At 40.8% G+C, this 20,845-nt stretch overlaps 1 protein-coding gene across 1 annotated transcript; it reads left to right on the top strand.

Annotated features, from left to right (window-relative positions):
* Positions 1–19,960, top strand: LOC114867388 (LIM homeobox transcription factor 1-beta.1-like). The gene is made up of 8 exons (XM_029170023.3): positions 1–676; positions 1,402–1,585; positions 16,051–16,283; positions 16,546–16,721; positions 17,057–17,134; positions 17,639–17,705; positions 18,872–19,036; positions 19,135–19,960. Exons 1-8 carry the CDS (start codon positions 619–621, stop codon positions 19,290–19,292), a joined length of 1,119 nt encoding a protein of 372 aa, XP_029025856.1. The 5' UTR covers positions 1–618; the 3' UTR covers positions 19,293–19,960.
* Positions 19,961–20,845: the final 885 nt, after the last annotated feature.

Genomic DNA, 20,845 nt, shown 5'->3' with positions numbered 1-20,845 from the left:
TTTTCTTTATCATAGTGCCATATTTTTCCTTTATTTTTTAGTAAATCGGCTCAGGATTGACTCCAGGGTTAGATGTACAGTACCGATATGTGATAAAGTGTTCATCACCATTGATCATCAGAGTAGCAGAAAACGTTCAACTGAAGCAGAAGTTGGAGTTTTTAAATTTATAATGAATTTGTAAGGCTTCTTATTTAAATCTACCGCAGTGTCAATACACGGAGTTTTTACAGTGTTTAGTGCTAAACTGTCCAGACCACTAAGTGGGACGCTGTGCGAGGGGAAGGGGAGGGTCCCGTCTCCGCAATAAAGGCTACGGTAGTAAAAAAGAAAGTCAGTGTGTGTGAGAGAGGTCGACAGAGAGAGAGAGGGAGAGAGAGACGGAGGTGCTGGACTCAGAATGGCTCATCACTTTAAGCACTGCTGAGCCCATTTCACTGGATTTGCATCGGCTGATTATTAAAAGAACGTTGCGCGTTTTCACTTTTGCGCCTCCTTCAGACTGCGATCAGCGGGATTTCAGAGGGGGGATCGTCCAGCGGACCTGAGCCGTGCGAGGTCTGGGCAGGTGGGAAGAGGCGCACTCTGACTGGCACAGTCACTTGTGCGTCTTCAAAAATGCTGAACGACATCAAAATCGAAGATCGTCTGCGGACTGATTCCAGCTCCCTGGACGGTATGATCGGTGAATTCTGTTCTGTGCAAATTGTTATTATTATTATTATTATTGCTATTACTGTAATTATTCGTATTGCTTTCATTACCAGATTTGCTTCTTAGTTTACATATAAATCTGCACTGGCCCCATGTTTTTCAGCGTCTGCAGGTTATTATTTTCTTCTTGTACTAAAGCTTAAAAATGACTCATTGTGGTTTTTACACCCATCTTATTTTTACTTTTAACCAAATGAGTCTGCAAAAAAGAAATAGCATTTAATACCAGCCTGCACACAATCAGTGGCCAAATTAAAATAGGCTATACTAATTATTAATGCTGACAACATTGTTTGTTGTTTTTTCTGTTCACTCACTTTCATTCACACATGATTTGTGCTGAGGTATTCGTCAGCCTTTGGGCCTCAGACAAACCTGATGATCTTCTATTTTGGACTGATTTGTGAGACATTTAGCTAAAACGTCTATGGGAAACTAGAAACTAGTGATGCCATTTAGCATCGTTTTCTTGTGGAAGACACAGATGAAAACGCACTGTGCGCCAGATTATCACGTGTTCTGCTTTCGTTCAGGAACAGTGACAATAAACAACTGACGTCTAAGAGACCAGTTTGTAACTCATTGCAAATGTCCACGTGCGGTTAAAGCTTTGCTCTCATCTTTCCCTCCTTTTCATTGTCCTCCGTGACCTGTAGCAGCGTTTCACGGTGTTTCCCTCTCCATCAGGGAGCTGTCGCCACCAGGCCGTGTGTGAGGGCTGCGCGCGGATCATCTCAGACCGCTTCCTGATGCGGGTCGATGACGCGTCCTGGCACGAGGGCTGCCTGCAGTGCGTCGCGTGCCAGCAGCCGCTCACCGCCACCTGCTACACGAGAGACACCAAGCTGTACTGCAAGGCCGACTACCAGCGGTAAGACGCGTCACGACGGAATGTGTTTCGATAAAAACATAAAAACTAAAACTCCTGGTGTGCTTGGAAAACAGCTAACCGAACAAACCAAGCTCGTTGCTTTTTTTCTCAGACATTTCGTTTTAGCTACATCTAAAACTAATTGTTAACGACTTAATTAGCTTATTGGAAGGGAAATTAAAACGCGACCGACTAAACGCGAATATGTAAAAAATATTATAACAATAGGCTAAATATTGTTCCTGTTGCAAATCAAGGCTATACCTTATACTTAATGGCATTTGTGAATATGGGCACTTTCTGAGTAAAATAATTTAAATTATTAGTTTTTTATATAATAAATACAAAGCGCTAATTAGTGACAAATTAGGATTGAAATTAATAAATTCCTATTTAATTTTAATGATTAATAATAATTAAGAATGTAATTAAAACAACTTTAGGCTGTAGTATTTTATTAAAAACATTTTAGCATTTCTCGCTTTACTGTGAGATTATATATGTTATTTTATATTATATACAATCTGTTATTATTATTACAAATGATTATTCTTTTAATATATAAATTAACTGTCTCTTCTCTATTTTCTATGGAATTTTTAACTGTATGCCCAGCAAAATATTATACAGTTATAAATATTTTATTTGTATTTGCATACCCTCTGTTTTTGTTGTTATAATTTAAAAGGAATTACAAATGCCGAAATGATGTGACAGAAATCTGACACTATTGCACGCAATTAAAATGCTACAACATATATCATAATACAATACTGAATAACAAATACAAAACAAGCAAAAGAATAAACCAAATTTAAATAAAAATGGTGAAAGGGTGTAAGGAACTGATACGAAATCATAGTCTGTACATTATTGCTTGCATCTAACTAAACAATAGAAGCCATGGTTTCAATTATGGGTGAAGGATTTATTGAGCTAAAATGATCATATATTTAAAACAAAGAATAAAGTGTGTGAATCAGTGCTTCGTTGATCGTCATTGGAGCCTGTTGCTTTTTGTTGTCTTTGTAGTTTATGTCAAATTTACCTTTTATGCAAAGAATTGGATCTAGAAAAAAATATTTGATTTATTGAATCCATGACATTTATTTTTTAAACTGTGGCAAAAAACTGAAATATTGTAAATATTACAGAAAATACAGTAAACTAAAATACAGTCGAATCTAGTGGAGGATGAGACTCAGCCACTGTTGATACTCAGTCTCTGCTTTAGACCTTCTCCATCCATACTGTAGATATGATGTAGATAACAACACAGACCTGGTGCCATTTTAAGGTCTAAAGACTGATAGCAAATTTAAGATTTTTGTGGAGGAGTGTCAAACAGGTGCTATGGCGAGTTCATACTGGTCTTACTGGTTTTTAATAGTTAGGAACAGATGGTTTTCCTTTGGTCACCAAAGCTAAAACAATGGAATGTGGACTGTTTGAATGATGTCAGTGTTGACTGTTTTGCAAAAGGGAGGAGAATATGTGTTAATCCAATGAGAACGGGTTCACACGTTTGCTGTGTCTGAGGCTCTGCTGTAATAGAGATGATGAAAATGAGTGGAACCATTATGCAAAACAGATCAAAGCGACCGATAAAAACTGTAACACTGATGAGCAAGAAGGGAAAGGAAACCACAGAAACCCATTCAATAACAGTTTGATGTCTGTGATTTAGATCTGGCTACTGCATCTCTGAACTGTAGTCTGGCGTGTTGTTTGAAGGTTCCCTTTGCTGGCTTCTCTATGGGTCTGTGTGCTTTTCCTTTGTTGGTAGCTGGAGCTGTGAGCACTCACGGTCATGACCTCAGTGGCGCTGCTGCACGCTGGACGTTAAGTCACCATGAGCAACATGTATCTAAAGTAGTGTGATGGGAGCTGTTGGTCCAAAGCTTTGGCAACAAAAGATGAAACAATGAAATGTAACAAGTCAAACTTATCTTTATTTTTGAATGTATATTTTTTTCTTTACCATCAAAGCATGAATAACAAATGGTTATTAAGTAAATTATGAAAATATAAAACCTTTTAATTAAATATTAATTGAAAAATGAAAGAAACTGCCATCAGAAGCAGGCTCAGGGTGGGCGGCAATCTGCCTTGACTGGTTGGAGTGAGGATAGAGAACAAAGATACAAACAACACAAATAATAGGAAGACAGGTAGCTTGGTTGGGCCACTGCGAGCACGCAGTAGGAAGCTACACAGAGGGTGAGAAACACAACTACAGGAAAAGGGAAACATTACCTTAAAGAAATGCAAATGTGCCTGGATGAAAGGAGGAGGTTGCCTATTATCTAAGTATATAGCATCATGTCTAGGCGATAGTTCAGAGTGAGCCTAACCCAGAACCACTAGTACCAGTAGTAGACCAGCACTGGTGATTAGATTAGTAATGAGTTACAAAAATCCAGCCTAAAAACAAATGCATGGGCTGATTTTACAGCATCACTTTAAAAAAGGATGTTCCCTTTTTTGAGAATGTCAGCAACACAGGCTAAAAGCATCCAGTTGTAAATTTACTGTCCTGAAAAAAGGGCAAAAGGTTTATTCATGCTCCGTATTGATGCAGGCAGCTCTCCAACCAGTTCCTGAGCTTGTGTGTTTTTTTGGACTCATGAAGCCTGTTTTGTAAAATGGTCATGGGAGCCCTCATAGAGGCAGGATCCCCGTTGGGCCCACAGCTACAGCTACAGCTCAGCTAGAGCAAAATGCTTAGCAACATTAAAAAACAAACCCGAATCAGGTCGTCTTGTGTTCATCTGCATGCCTTCACAGACAGGTTGGTAAAACTAAAGCAGATGTCAATCAAACCTATTTCGGGCGCTGACAGTGAACGTCTCTGTGAGATCAGTCTCCAATACACTGAAGGTAAATAGCTGTTGCCACTAATGACACAGCAACACGATCCTACACACCACATCCATGTTTCCTGTAACTGCTGAACCACAGTCTGCTGGTGCAGTCAAGGTGAGAACGAGCTCTCAGCACCACATTAACATTACTACAGTGTGTGCGTCAGTCCTTAGTGGGGGATGTGATGTGAAACGGCCCCACTGACACAGGCTACTGACTACAGGATCCACAGCAGCGCTGCTCGGTACAAAGCTTCACACTCCCCAGTTTGTTACAATCAGCAAAGTCCGAACAGAGAGAAAAACGAATGACTGTAATCTCTTACTGTATCTTTTTCTACAAAAGTCAAGCAAAAAACACAGTGAAGGTTATGTCCTCAATTAAACGAGTAGTTTCTAAAGTGAAGTCACCTCGAGGTGACCACCTTATGAGCCTGAGAATCCCATGAGTGTGCCAAAGCTAAATATAGATTTATCGTATAGCAACAAAATAATAACAAACATAAAACTAGGGTCATTTAATAATTCCATATTTGTTCCATCAGTTCCTCAGTTCTTCCAATATTGTACAATGTTGAAAATAGCACAGCTACAGCTGTGAGTCAAACTCTGTGGTGTGGTATTGGGGTATGAGCAGGTTGGTTTTATTGGAAGCCTTGTTTTATTATTGTTATAGTTTTTAATAAAAAGAACCTAGTGTGTTCAGCATTGAGTCCCTGGAAGTGAGGAAGTAGTTGTATCCCAGACCCAGCAGGCTGGAACACGGGGTTGAGTCAAAGTAAAAACATAAACAAACAAACAAACAAACAAACAAACAAACAAACAAACAAACAAACAAACAAACAAACAAACAAACACGCACGCACGCACGCACGCACGCACGCACGCACGCACGCACGCACGCACGCTCACACACACACACACACACACACACACACACACACACACACAAACACACACACACACACACACACACACACACACACACACACACACACACACACACACACACACACACAATCATCAACAGGCACTTCTTAAACTTCTTAAAGTCAACCGCAAAGCTCAGCAACCACAAAACAAGCATTAAAGAAAGCTTTGCAGACTGGGTTTCATCAGGAATCACAGGTCCTCATTCAACCAACTGCAGGGATTTATGTTACGGTTCCTCTGACCCCACATTGACTTCTAACATGAAACAATTTGTGCCCAGTCCAGGGAGACAAGGGGGGAGTGTTTTGGGTACCGGGATACTGCATATAGTGCAGTAGTGCAGTCATCACCGCAATAACATACCTTGTAAAACATGCTAAAGAATATTAGCATCATGTTAAACCACATACGACATGCACAATAGTCACATGTTGGTAGTTGGAAATCCAAATGCAGATAAAGAAGTTTGAACTACCTTGAATGAACTATCAAACCAACAGATGAATTAAAAGGGTCTAGAGTAAAAGCAACAAACCAAAAAAGGTGAATGTTGTGAGGAGTCATTTTAAATGCTTCATTGAATTCAGGTGGGCATCATTAGGAGCAAGCAGAAACAGCTTCATCAGCGGATTCTAAGACATTTAAGTATTACAATACTGTAAGTTCAAAGCTCAAGACAAAATTTAGAGAATAACTCTCCATAGTAACTTAAATCATCTTCATTAAATCTGCTTTTATGCAACTGAGTCTGGGCTAAAATAATTAGGATACATGTTTCATCGCAATATAGTCAACACATAATTAATCTCCATGGTGAACCTGACCCTAACCAAGACAAGCATAGGTTCATCCAGGATATCTTGCTAATACCTTGGTTTTGTGATCAGGACTCTTCCTGTAAACACAGTGATGAGACAAACAGGAGTAACTGGGCATCACAGTAGCTGTTTGTAGGGTTGTGTGTTCCCTCAGCCAGAGTCAGTGCCTATAAATGGTGTCTGGGTCGTGGATTTACTGTGGGCTTTATAAACATGAACTTTTCCAGCCTAACAGTACAGCTGAACTTCGTCTATGTCTCAGTGCAAGTGTAAAAGTGTCCCTGGCATGAAGGCGTTTATGCAATAGTTTAATAAAGGGCCTGGGATCAAAGAGTGAGAACAACAACAGAGCCAAACCTCTGATCCAATGATGAGAGTTTGGGTGACCCAGGCGGTCTGTCGAGTCCCTATAACAGACGGATTTATAGCAGGTCTTTGGGTGGAACCGAGTCCCTAAAGCCTTCGCTGGAATAATTAGTTTTTATTACTAGAGAGAAGCCAGAAAGAAAATCAGAACCAGATCATGCACAAAAATAGTTCTAATGAGACAGACAGAAAATAATCAGCCCACATAGTGATAATTATCAATTATCATTGATAATATATTAATCTATCAAATCTATGGCTTGTGGTGGTCGTCCTGTATTAATGTCAAAAGCAAACGTGTTCAGCAGCAATGGCTGATTACTGACAGAAAGCACTCGAGAACTTGTCTCTCTGTTGGTGAACAGGGCAGAAGAGCACTTATCTGGCTATTTCTGATCATTCACATAGCTTTACCATCAATTAACACTGTTGAAGCTGTAGTTTTACATTGAAATACTGTATTTTTCATAGTAATTTATTGTAAACACAAATACTTTTATATACTATAATACATATTGTAATTTTCTTAACATGTTTTTTTACAGAAAAATTCTTGCACCTGTGGTTGCCAGAAATTTTCCACAGCTGCCAGTATTTTACCTGAATTTTTACAGAATTTGTTTTACAGTGTAGTGTTAGTTTGTAATAAGTGGCAGAGCCTTTAGCCACAGTCCCAAGTGCCTTTCCAGGGGAACCAGTTTCCAGTTCAGACTTCAGTTCAGAATAGGTTTAAAACCTTCCTTTCTGCTAAAGCTTCTAGTGAGAAATAGTTCAGGCCACTCTCTACCATCTCTAACCACAGGCATGGTTCTGCTAGAGGTTTCTTCCAATAGAAGATAAACAAAAAATTGTTTTAATTTAGAACTAATTTTTTTAATTATAATCATCCTATTGATTGAACTAAAAACCTTCTTATTACTGTAAGTGGAATTGGCTTGAAAAGCCTTGAGATCTCTGTTGATTTAGCTCTGTATAAATAAAACTGAAGTGAACTGAGCCCTGCGATGGACTGGCGACCGGCCCAGGGTGTACCCTGCCTCTCGCCCATAGCCAGCTGGGTTAGGCTCCAGCACCCCCGCGACCTCGCATATGGGATGCAGTGGTTTGGATGATGGATGGACGGATGAAGTGAACTGAGTAAGACAGTCCATATTGATCTCCTTTGTGTAGCTACACAGGAATGAAGCAAACGATCGGGGAATCATCTCCTTAAATCTAACAACGGCATCAGATAAACATCTCCTGGAATTTGTTTCTAACTGCTCTAAGGTCTGTTGTAATGAATTCAAATGTCAGGGTGAAAGGCCTAATTGTTAATCAAAAAAATGATTCAACTATGACTTTCAATCCAATTTAATTCTTGGATACATACCTATTCAAAACCTTAAAATATCTGTAAAGCCTGATTCAATAAAAAAAGGCCAACATTGTTTATTTGTCTTATGTACTGGCAAACATAATATTCCAGTAAGACATGTTAGCAACAAAACGTAAAGGTTTTTGTGAAATTCAACTCATGGCTGTTAATCAGTGGGTTCTAGCAAAGCTGTAACTCTGATGTGTTGAGTTGCGCACCTTCATGTACAAGCTGTCAAGTTCTGACTAGACAGTATCTGCTAGGACTGTGTACTGATTTTCTGAGGAATCAAAATGATCCTGTTGGCTCTCACCCGGCTGTCGCACAACTCTGTCACAGCATATCTGCAAAAGTTGAGCATTTCTCAACTTTTCCATCTTGTCTCCTTTGGTTTGTGTGTCAAACAAGAAGTGTTGTCTGTTTTTCCCTTAATATTAGTCTTCTGTTTCTGGCTAACAATCTGTTATTTGCAGATTTTTTTTTGTTATTTGCAGATTAAAGCCCAGATAACACTTCATTTCATACATCAACTGATCATTGGGGGTAGTAATACGATTATATTAATCATATCATTATAAAAAGATGCAGTTAGATGAGATAGTGACCATAGGTGTGAAAGGTTGACCTGTATAAGTGGTCCATCCACATATACAGGTCAACAGGAAATGTAAGGGAAAAGTGGACCAGATGATGGATGGTGCTATTTTGTAAAGCTGCTCCACTGTATCTGAGAAATATTCACACCTGTCAGACATATTGTCCTAAATACTGATAAAGAGAACGTACTGAAAGTCTATAGCATCTACAATAATTAATGTAACTATGGCAACAGAGTCAGAGCATCCCCATGGAGGTAAATAACCTTGTGACACAAACAGACAAAATTCCAATAAAAGAGTGAAGTTGTGTGGTGTGTAGTGTTCTGCTGTGCGGCGTGTTGGCCTGTTTACCCCAGTTGTTCTTGCTCGCTCTTATTGCAAACCTCCCACTGCATCAGCTCAGAGGACAGCAGCTCTGGTGTTTGTGAGTGTGGCTTGGCTGTGCCTCCGTCTCCCCTCCGTCTGCTTTCCTCTCTTTTCTCCTTTTTAATCGTCTTATCAACGCTGTGGGCCTCTCCTTGGAATCTCACTGGCATTTAGCGGGCTGAGATGACAAAAGACCCCAAGGGCTCATCCAAAACCTGCCTGCTCCAAGCTGTCCACATTATTAGCTTCCTGGTCTCAGAGGAGACGTCAGTCATTCACACACTAAAACAAACACACAGCTTCAGTCTGTCTTTATTATTCTTTGTCTTTCCCTGTTGTTTTCTTTTAAGCGCTTCTTTTCCCATCATCTTTTATCTCCAGTGTCCTTTGATTGTCCCTAGAGAAAGAGGAAGATGTTTTGTCGGGGAGAATCCCCACCACAAGTGTAACAGTAATTCCTTCATTGATATGCCCTGCCTCATTACACTACATGGGTAATTGCTCAATCTTTTCCCCTTTTTAAACTGTGAACACAAGCAGATGTCTGTAATCTTGTTGGGCTGGTGTCAATGTAAGTACGCATCATGTTTGCCTCTGGGCTCCATCTTTATTACTCTGCCTGTCTGTGACACCACTTATTCATCCCTATCTAGGTTTCTTTTATAAAACTGTTTTAATTTTTTTAAAAATAAGACCGGTTCTTTATTTGTATGGTTGTTTTTCTTTTGGAAAAACATGAATAACCTTAATAGGCAGAAAGCAGAATCATATAATAGACACTTACTTTGCCAGTTCCTGTGTGACAGTTGTAAACAGTGTAGCACTGGACGCCAGGAGGAGGATAAACTTAGTAGATCAGCGTGCAGTTCTAAAGCCAAGCTACTGCTGCATTAAATGAAAAGCAAATTTGCTTTATAATTAGTACATTCCGCAGTGGGTGTAAAATAAGACACACAACTGATTAATTAAACAAATGCCAGGAGGCCGAGCTTGACCAGCGTTATCTGAGTTGAGCAAGGCTGCTGTCTGGTGCCAGGAGGGGGTCAGGAGACGCTGGTGGTTTAGTGGGAAGCTGCACCTTCTGTTTTAAAGGTGATGAAGAGTGTTTATTCATTTCAACACACCTATTATGTGTTGGCTGATTTATTCTCCCTCAGGATAAAATGGAGCAAACTAGTTGAAATTATACACCAGTAACTTTGTTTGCTACACACAGCACATTAGACTAGATGGAACCCTGTTCAATTATACATTAATGTTGACATATTTGGCAAATATGCCAAATATGTTTAATTATTCTAAATTAAATTCATTTAGGTATTAAGTATTAAGCCAAATATGCCAAATATGTTTAATTATCCTAGATTAAATTCATTTAAATATATCTAAGTTTGTTACATCATAAATATATTTTTCTTATTCTCCCATTAATCACAGTTGCTGTCAGGGTTAGTTATGAAGGTTGTTGCTCATTCAGTTCTATCATAACATTTATATTATTATTTATAAGATGGACGTGGGGGGGGGCATTGTAACTTACTGTGAGGGTTCATGGGTTCCTTCACTACTTCCTCTTGTCAGTCAATGAAATGACATAAAAATAAACAAGGAAACGTTAATAATCAGTTGAGCACCAGTTTTTAGGATGGGTCCGATCTTTCAGCACTCTAAGCCACAGAAAGATTTCGCAAATTACTCAATATGACAACAGTTAGTTGGTTTTTGACTGTACGGTATTGTTTTCTTTGGATGACAGGTGTGTGAACAATCACTGACAGCTGTGGCCCTGATATGGTTCATTGTTTGTGGACCTTTACAATTTTTCCAGATTTTTCTGGATGGTGAAATTACAGTATTTAGCAGAAAAAAATTTCTCCAACTTGCTGAGAACATACGAGATCTGCGGAGCAAGAGTTTAACAGCCAATAACACAGTTTAATAGATTATCCGCCAACATATAAGTATATAACAGACCAATATATACTTCATACCTCTACAAAATGAAAACAATAAACTATCTCATCACCATTGGAGCAAAATAGAGTATCAGCTGGAGCAGACTGAGCTCATGTCCTGGAGGATGAGGAAAGACTGGGATTTTAATGTGCGTCTGGTGTGAGTAGAAATACTCCAGATAGAGTTTGAGTTTTTTCAAAGTCTCTGGAATTCAGCCAGCAACAGGTCGCCTCCCTCCCCACCGAGAATAAGAACAAACAGAAGGAACTGGTTAAGAGTCAGGGCAAACAGCTGAAGGGAACCGACTACAGTGTCAGCGACCAGTGTCCTAAGGAGACCCTCAGGCCCAGACTGGTCCCAGTGAGCAGGAGGCTCATAGCAGGAGACTGCAGGCCGGCCATCAGCCTGGGCAAACTATACTTTAACAGGCAGCTCTATACCAGGAATGAAAACTTTATTTACTTTTTATATCCCTTCACATTTCTTATATAAATTTCAACTCTGCTCTCTCCTAGATATTCCAGTTATATATTTATACTCTTGTTCGTGTTGTTTCTATGCAACATCCTTAGTAGGATTTTATTACTCACTCCTCCAGGACTTTCAGTGCCAGAGACAATGTTAATAATTTTGCATTAGTTTAGTTTCCTAACATCATGCATTTATAAACACATGAAACTGGGTTTGTAGAACATCCTGTTTTTTTTAACATGTCAGTCATTTCACTTACTTGCTTTGTCTTGTCAAAATAAACATGCTTATTTACTTGCATTTGAAAAATCAAGAAATTAGGAACTTAAGAAATTTAAGTCCCAGAATTCAAGTAGTTTGAGGTCCAGTGTAAAACCTGCGGTAGAAAGCTTTTCCTCAGTCTCTCTGTGTTGGTCTTCAGGGATTGGAAGCACTTTCCTTACCACAACAGAGAGAATAGTCCATTATTAAGTTGACTTAACAATTTTAGATTGTGAAGAAAGACTGAGTAGAGGTGAGGGAGCTTGGGGCAGATGATGCACTTACAGTAGCTGATCAGAACTGTTTCCCGTCGTGATCCTGTCTATGGTGCAGGAGCAATAGTTCCTAAGCGCTGTGGAGGGCAGTGACTCTACAAGGCCCTTTTCACCATGGTGCTGATTGGTCGTGTGTAAAGTGACCACTGACCATCTGCTCCTTTGACTTCCTGTTATTGAAGAGTATGTTGTTCCTCGTGCATCAGTTCTCCAGATTTCTAATCTCAACCAGGTACACTGTCTGATTGTTAGAGGTCAGGCCGTCCAGCTTACTTGAAGATGGCAGTGAAGTTGGTAGTGACCATGCAGTCACAGGTGTATAGCAGGGGGCTCAGAACACGACCCTGGGGGACGCCAGTGTTGAGGGTGAGGGACTCCGAGTCATGTCCGCCCATCCTTAATGCCTGTGATTGGCCAGATAGGAAGCTGGAGATCCATTCACACAGAGACGGACTAAGTCCCAGGTTCTCTGAGTTACTGGTGAGTGTGGAGGGAATAAGTTAAACCCTGAGTTGAGTTGACAAAGAGCACTCTGGTGTTCACCCTCCTGAAGCGTGTGGGCATTCCCGGTGTCAGCCTTATCTTCCTGTCTGCCACCACTACAGTAACTCGGCTAGCATTACCTATGCATTCATATTAAACACTTGGACTGGCAGTAAACAAAGATTTTCTTGGTTTTGACCAGTCTTTTAAGAAAACCAATCATTATGTCTTCTAACATAAATAAATCTGCTCCAGGTTCAGGATATAGTAAAAGTACCAAAAGAGCTGTTTATTAAGCTATTTAAATGATATGAATGCAAGAAATGACATATTTTGTTTGGGTATATACAATACGTTTGACCATCTGCATGACTTTCCTCTAATTATTTGCCTCAATGTCATGTCCTCACACTTATCCTACTTAATACAACAGCCACAGCCTCTGAAACAGGCCTTCGGGGTAAAGTGAACCTCCAGAAGGTGAATGAATGAGGGCCTCTGATTGACTGCTGAGATTGTTTTTAGCTAACAAACATGTTGAAGTGAGTCCCCACAGAATCCTAAGGCCTTACTTCGACATTTTGAGCTTTGGCTGAGCAAACAGCACATCCCCACTCTGCGAATCCAGCTTTTATTTCCCGTTGCCTCCTTCACAATCATCTTTTAATTACGCCTACTAATTAAAAGTCCAACAACCTGCCACCCAAAGCCAGCACCCTCCCACCCAACCTCCGCCTTTAGGTCTCCCAGCTCCCTGAAGAGGGAGGACAAACAAGGGAACAGTGCTGGAACACACACAGTCTGTTTTCACTGCCTCATCCTTTCTTCACTCTTCTTATCCTCCTTAATCCTGTACCTCTTTATGCTTGTTAAGCTGCTCAGGCACTGTGGAAACACAGGGTGAAGGGCCAGGGGGTCAAGGAGGCTCATCCCCTAGCAATGGTGGTCCAGGCTCCCTCTGAAATGAACCTCTAAAGACGTTTGATAAATCCACTGTTGGAACAGTTCCCTCACATTGAAAGCTGCACCAAATGAGATTTTAAAATAAACAAGACTACAAGTAGAGACTCCATAAAAGCAGTTTGGTTCATACTCTAGCCTGTCCAGCCGCTCCTTAAAACTATAGTTTCAGTAGATGATGCATATCAGAAGCAGTGGTTCAATCCTGTTATAATTTAATAAGAAATAAGTTTTCTGCACGTCGATGCTGAAGTGGAGGAGAAGCCTTTAACTTCATGTTATAGTTAAGCATAATGGTGCAAAGATAATGATGTGGACTGGTCTGCTGCTTCACCTCAATGAATGACAATGTAAAGGAAGAAGACAGTGTTGACATTTCAAGAAACAATATCAATGAAACCCCTGTTAGTCTAGCTTTTGCATTCAGCCTGTCTTTGTATTGCTCAATTCTTTCACACTAGGCCAGAAGTCAATGCTCAACTTTGGCTTGGATACTTAAGTAATGAAAGTGGCTAAAGTTTAGTTGAAACCACTGAGTCTGTCTGACTTTTACCTTTAGCAGCAAACCTAGGCGCGATGTGGGGGTCTGAATTCCTGGCTCAACCCTACGGTGGTGGTCTTTGAGTCCCACCTCCAGGAGAGCTTTGACTGTAACCTTGAAGGCTGGATGCAAAACCTGAGTGACGCATGTCCTTCTCACTATGATGATGATCAATGAAAGTCTGACCGCGTGACAGTGTCACCCTGCATCCGGCTTGTGTTTCAGCTCATTAGTTTATCACTTACATCGTCCTGAAGTTTCCCTTAACTGATGACTGGAATCACTTACACCTGTACTTTTTCCCTTCACACATTTGTTGACACTTACACTTTCACTTCCTTGGCAATAAGTTGTTCCTTTGTTGATTTTTTATGTTTCAAGATTAGTGTTTGCGTTATTTGTGTTGCATGTATGGGTATAACGTTCTTATAGTTTGTCAAATTAGTCTTTATTTCGTAACCTTCCCTATTTGGTTATGTTTTTTGCTGCATCAGCAATGATTTTTAGTTTCCCTATTCATGTGTGTTTATGTGCGTGTGGGAGGTCAGTTGGTAGAGCATCATCTTGCTAAGCAGAACGATCCCCACCTCTGGCTCCAGGTGTGTCCTTGAGCAAAACACTTCATGCTAACCCACCCGGGTGCAGTCCACTGCTCCCTCAGGGGACGGGTCAGATGCCAAGAACTGTGGCCTGGTAGCTCATGGGCAGGAGCATCAGCCTGGGAAGCAGACGGTCTATGCTTCAATCCCTGCTTCATGACAAATCACATTCTTCTCAGGCGCCAGCGTGAAGTGTCTTATTTGATACAGTAAATTATTTCCATTGGTATAATAACTATACCTATAACTAGCTTCTTTGCGTCAGACAAGTGAGGTACTGTGTTATTAATGCTGTGTAAGATCAGCAAACAGCTGGTGTAATGGAAAAGGAATTAGTGAATTATTACATATATGCTGTGAAAATGTTTTTTTCACTTTTATGTTTTTTCAATAAAAATATTCATCATTGTGTGTGTAAGCTGATACTTTAGGAACTAGATTACAAACCTGGCCTCAGTCTCGCCTGCACTTTTTCACATTTTCTGGGAGGTTTTACAGTTTTTGCTGTGTTCCTTAAACTGTTACTGGCATGTAGTAAGAAAGGATCTAGACTGGATTCAGGCAGACATTCAGTTTTAAGTCTATATTTTACAAAAAAAAATACCATAGATAGAAAGAAGAAAGAAACACAGTTTTGTCAAACTTTGAGTCAATATTTTAATGAATCTCCTTTTTTCTTTGTATTCTTTTCTTCTGTGTCATTGTGTAGACGTCAGCATCTACTGTAAGTCGATAGAGGCTGAAAGAGTTGATGGAGGGAGGTGAACAGCAGGGACAAAAACCAGCTGAATAGAGGAGGGTAGTCACTCTCAGAGCAGAGCAGAGCAGAGGAGTGCAGCTGTCCAAACACTGAGCGCCTCTGTACCTGCTCTGCAGCCGCCACCTTACTCCCTCAGCCCTCCCTTCACATCCAGTGTGGCTGCTTTGGAGCACTGGTCTCACTGGGAACAGCTGCCTGCTACTGCTGGAAATGAGGCCACTGAATGAGCAGCGAAGCGGTGGGCAGGAAACGTAGTGTCAGGAGATAATTCTCCCTAAATACATTATTACATATAAACAACTGAGACATTAATTGTATCAAAACAATTATATTGCCCTTTTTTCGTCACAATCAGCAACTTTTCAATTTGTAAATACAATAAAGCAGAGTCGGAAAAGACTATATCTGTAGAAATACTGTGTATCGATGCTCACTGACATTAAGGTTTAGATGGTTCATAGTTACTAAAGTTTTATTGCCTGAGGTGATAATTTTCAAAGAACAGTTAGGTTGCGCCTGTAGACTTAGAACTTTCTTAAACTGAATGTGATTGTGTATAATAGAAATCCCTAGAAATGCTGCTTCCACAGCAGTGCAGTCCTTGCCTCCAGGATATTATCGAAGTAAACAGCAGGCGGGTGGTCTAATGTTAGGCCTTATTGATGCATGAGTTAAATGCCCGTGTCCTCAGAACGATGAAACCAAATAATCACCATGTTTAAGTGTAGTCTCCAGCATAGCCAGTTCCTTCACCATGTTGTTGTAATGGGTCCAAATACTTAGCAGAATATAAAGGCGGTGCTGCTGGAGTTTGCTCAGCCCTGCTAACACTGCCCACTCTACTGTGTGTCCTCAGTTTGTTTGCCACAAAATGCAGCAGCTGTCTGGAGAAGATCTCGCCAACTGAGTTTGTGATGCGAGCTCTGCAGAGTGTTTACCACCTCAGCTGCTTCTGCTGCTGTGTCTGCGAGCGGCAGCTGCGCAAAGGAGACGAGTTTGTGCTGAAGGAAGGCCAGCTCCTGTGCAAGAGTGACTATGAGAGGGAGAGGAGCCTCCGGAAGATCTTCATCCCAGATGACTCTGACTCAGGTAACGTTCGGGATTAACGTTACTATGAAAACTATGCAGTTACTTACAGCAGCTATGTGTACGTTAGAGTGATGATGATGATCATGATCTTTATATTTGCCTGCAGTCTGTCCATCTATGTTCTGTTATGCTCATCTTACCTGCAAAAATAATTTACCTGTAGCTACATAAATACGAGGTATACCTGCAGTTGATACTCTAATAATCATAAAACAAATATAATGAAAGAAAATTTGTGCTTGTTTTTTGTGTTTGGTAACAGACAAGAGTGAGGATGAGGAACGGGATGTGAAGACAGAGAAGTCTCCTGCATCAGGAAAGGACAGTAACGATAGCAAAGACCCTCGTCGGGCCAAACGGCCGCGCACCATCCTCACCACCCAGCAGAGGAGAGCCTTCAAGACCTCCTTTGAAGTCTCGTCCAAACCCTGCAGAAAGGCAAGCAGAGAGCATGAGTGTGTGTGTGTGTGTGTGTGTGTGTGTGTGTGTGTGTGTGTGTGTGTGTGTGTGTGTGTGTGTGTGTGTGTGTGTGTGTGTGTGTGTGTCTCAGCTGATTGACAGCAGGGTCAGGTTCTTGCATGCCTGAGTGAATGTAAACATTAGCGATAGTGAACATGGGGGACAAAACTCCAGCTAGTCACCGTGAGGGGATGATAAAAAATGCTAAGTTATGTAAATTGTATCTGCTTCCTCACAAAATGACGGACAGCAAAACCTACCAACCAATTTTTAACCTGGCTGTTTTACTTCATACACTGTGTTGTGATTTGTAGGTGAGAGAGACCCTGGCTGCAGAAACTGGACTCAGTGTCCGTGTGGTCCAGGTCTGGTTCCAGAACCAGAGGGCAAAGGTCAGTGAAACAGCACATCATTAACAGCAGATCACAATGTGAGTGTAATGTCACGCGTTCATCTGTTCTGATCACAAACCTGCAAACTGTGTGAGGTTTCAGAGGACACAAATCTTTCACCATAAACGACCTGAAGCTGGTTCCACAGAGGAGCTTGGTAGCTAAAGCCTCTGCTCCCATCCCTTTCACACTCTATGTGAAGCCTCTAGAACCACCAGTAGACCAGCTCTGAGAGAGAAGCATAAGGAGTTGGACCTTGATTATACAGTTTATATATTCAGCAGGTATATAAAAAATCACAAGGTGGTACTTGTTCCTAATATGCATTTTGCATATTAGGAACAGTAGGAATCAGTTAATTAATAGTTTCAATTACTCACACCTCACGTGAACAACACTACATGAAAGCAATCAACATTCTGAGGAAGTGAATCAAACTTTTAAGGTGATTATTTTGTCAGTAAATCAGCCTTCAAGTTGCTTATTATGTTTATTTCTTGACAGATGAAGAAATTAGCTCGCAGACAACAGCAACAGCAGGAGCAGCACGGCAGCGAAAGGCTGGGCCAAGGTGAGGATTAACTGTACAGGTTCACTGCTCTGTCCAGTGATGGAAACCAGGGAGTCATTATGCTGACATTTATTTGGAGAAGCAGATTGAATTATTAAATTTATGATGGGAAAAATACCCAGAGTGGAGTCACTCAGCAAACACTGGGCTTTAGCCTGAGTCTCTGCTGGTAAATAAGAGTTTTTCCAAAGGCAGGACCACGAGCGTCTCTGCGGCTGTAGTCTCACAGCAGATATGAGCAGACAGTTTATATAAGTGTCTCGGTGCCTTGGCAAGCGCCATATCTCTCTGTTCAGGGACCTCCAGCATGTCAATATTGGCATAGCAGCGGGATTTATTATGGTGGAAGCTGCTGCTGTTAACCAAATGAGCTGAGCAAACCAGCAAATGGGGGTTGTTTGAAGTTGATCTTAGGATAAGATGAAGCCTCATGGAGGACTGGTGAGACATCACTCAGATCAGGTTGGATAATGCATTTACAATATACACTACTATAAGTATTAGTGTTTGCTGTTCAGTGCTATACAACAAAGGAAGCAAATAATTCTTCAAAAGCAGTTCAGTGCATTTATCAAATTGACTGGAAGGAAAAAGCAATAACAAATATTGAGATGTTTAAACAGAGGCTGGAAATCTTAATTTTAAGTAATTTTTCTCAGTTTTTTGTCTTTAATGTTACTGTATTAACGTATAACTGAAAGTAACTGAAACAAATATCTAAACAATAGGCTCATTTTTGATTTTAGAGGCTGTGATCTGACGTATTATAAAATTCCCTGCAAAATGATGTTGGCCAGATGTGAAGGCAACAAAGTCTATTAAAACGGGAGCTAGAGTCGTTCTCTGAGTCACTCTTGCACAGAAGCTGCTGATCTGCTGCATGAGCAACACGGACAGGCATGAGTCACAGACGTGATAGACGTTAAGCTAGAGCATGAGAAGATCTCCGATCTCCATGTTCCTCTGTCCACCTCATTAAATGATGTTAAACCAGTAAATCCCCTGTTTGTCTGGATCAAATCATATTTTTTTCAGCAAGAGGGCAGTACTTAGTTCAAGCCAGAATCAGGAAACTTATTGTATTAGGCATGAAGGGGCGGCTCAAGAAGCAGAGCAGTTGCTGTAATGACACTATTAAAGTGGTGTCTTTCTTGTTACCGTTCCAGAGGTGATGTCGCGCTGCATGGAGAGCCTGCTCAGCTCCTACTCAGGGCCTGTACCTGCGAGCCAGCAGCAGCTGGTGACCCTGGATCCCAGCTGCTACAGCACAGACGCCTTCCAGCAGGGCCTGACTCCTCCACAGATGCCCGGTGACCACATGAACCCTTACGGTGAGCGTTCAGGGGTCTGTGCTGCACAGTAGGTGTCATGTTTTAAATATTCACGCCATCATAGTTTGACATGGCCTTGTCCTTTTCATTCTTACCAGGTACTGACTCCGTGTTCCACGACATCGACAGTGACACCTCGCTGACAAGTCTAAGCGACTACTTCATGGCTTCTCCTGACGTAGGTCTCCTGCAAGCACGAACAGGAAACCCCATCGACCGTCTGTACTCCATGCAGACCTCCTACTTTGCCTCCTGAGAGCCGGGAGCAGCGATCGTTCACTATAACACATGCCTGTCCACCAAATATACCTGACCCACCTCCACCAGCCAAAGGAAAGGGAACACTTGAAGCTCAAACCTCTTAAACCTAATGTCTGTTGCAGTAAATTTGGATTTTCAACTGGATTCACTGTGTGTAGATAGTTGTAAATGTACAGAGTGTCTGTGGTTTAAGAGTCGGTGCAGGGCCATTCGTCTAAATCAAAGTGTTGCAGAAACATTAGGCTAAAATACATAAACACTACTCTAATAATGGTTAACTTGTTTTTAATGAGACAGTGAAGATGATCCACTTTTTGTAGGGGAATGTTTAAAACAAGTACAAGAATCAATGATTTCATACTTGTCTAATTTATTATCTGTACTGTTTCGTTTTTAAATACTGTTTCTCACAAACAAAACATCCAGTTACGCCTCTTGAAATGAACAGCTTTTTATTTATTTTCACATTTTCTATTTAAAAAGACTGAAATATCCTAATTATCTGACTGGTTGATTCTGATTTTCAAGCTTGTCTGTTTATAAAATTACTTCGACATTTCTTTGATATTTATTGTACTGCTGACACCAACTGGAGACAATTTCAATTTGCTATATTACCAAAAAATGAGGGAACATCTAATAAAAAGGTCTTTTTTCAAATCACCTTTCCTTTTGTTTGTATCTTTGCTACAGTGCACGTTCATTTGACTGCATTAGTAAATCCATGTCCATTTTTTCAAATGTGTTTAAAATGAATTCAATTGTATTTATATCTCAAGGCACTTTACAAAGTAAGGTTTAAGACCATACACAACTAAACCCAAAATATCCCACATACAGCAAGCACTTCATTTGACAGCAACAGTGGAGAGGAAAAACTCCCTCTCTAACGAGGAAGAAACCTCCAGCAGAACCAGGCTGGATGTGGGCGGCCATCTGCCTCGACTGGTTGGGGTGAGAGGATAGAGAGAGAGAAAAGCACAGCAACAACAACAAGCAACAACAGAGCACAGGCAGGATGGTTGTCCTCACCTACAGTCCGATGATACCTGTAGGTGAGGACAGAGTGGAGGAGAGAGGGGGGGCACAACTACTGGAGAGAAAGAGACAAGGTTAGTTGAACATAGAACAATGGTGGGAGGTTATTGGACAGAGGAGGTAGAAGGAAACAGAGGAGCTCAGTGTATAAATTAAGTCCCCCAGCAGTCTATGTCTATTGCAGCTTAACTAAGAGATGGTTCCTGTGACTAACAATCATTGCCAGTTACCTGAACCATCTCTAACTATAAGCTTTATGAAAAAGAAAGGTTTTAAGCCTAATCTTAAAGGTGGAGAGTGTGTCAGCTTCTGGAACCTGAAGAGGGAGCTGGTTCCAGAGGAGAGGAGCTTTATCATTGAGTGCTTTCTATGTGAGTAGGAATCTGAAGCTACTGTTATGTCACCCAGGGTCTGATTCAGTACTGTCTCTCTGTAATTTTTAGGTCCAATGATAAGAACTTCATATTAATGAGAAAGCCAGCCATTTGTTTTATCACATCATGAAAAAAA

This window comes from Betta splendens, chromosome 12 (assembly GCF_900634795.4).
Source record: "Betta splendens chromosome 12, fBetSpl5.4, whole genome shotgun sequence".
In the NCBI taxonomy this organism is placed as follows: domain Eukaryota; kingdom Metazoa; phylum Chordata; class Actinopteri; order Anabantiformes; family Osphronemidae; genus Betta; species Betta splendens.
This window is presented reverse-complemented; position numbering and strand designations above follow the sequence as displayed.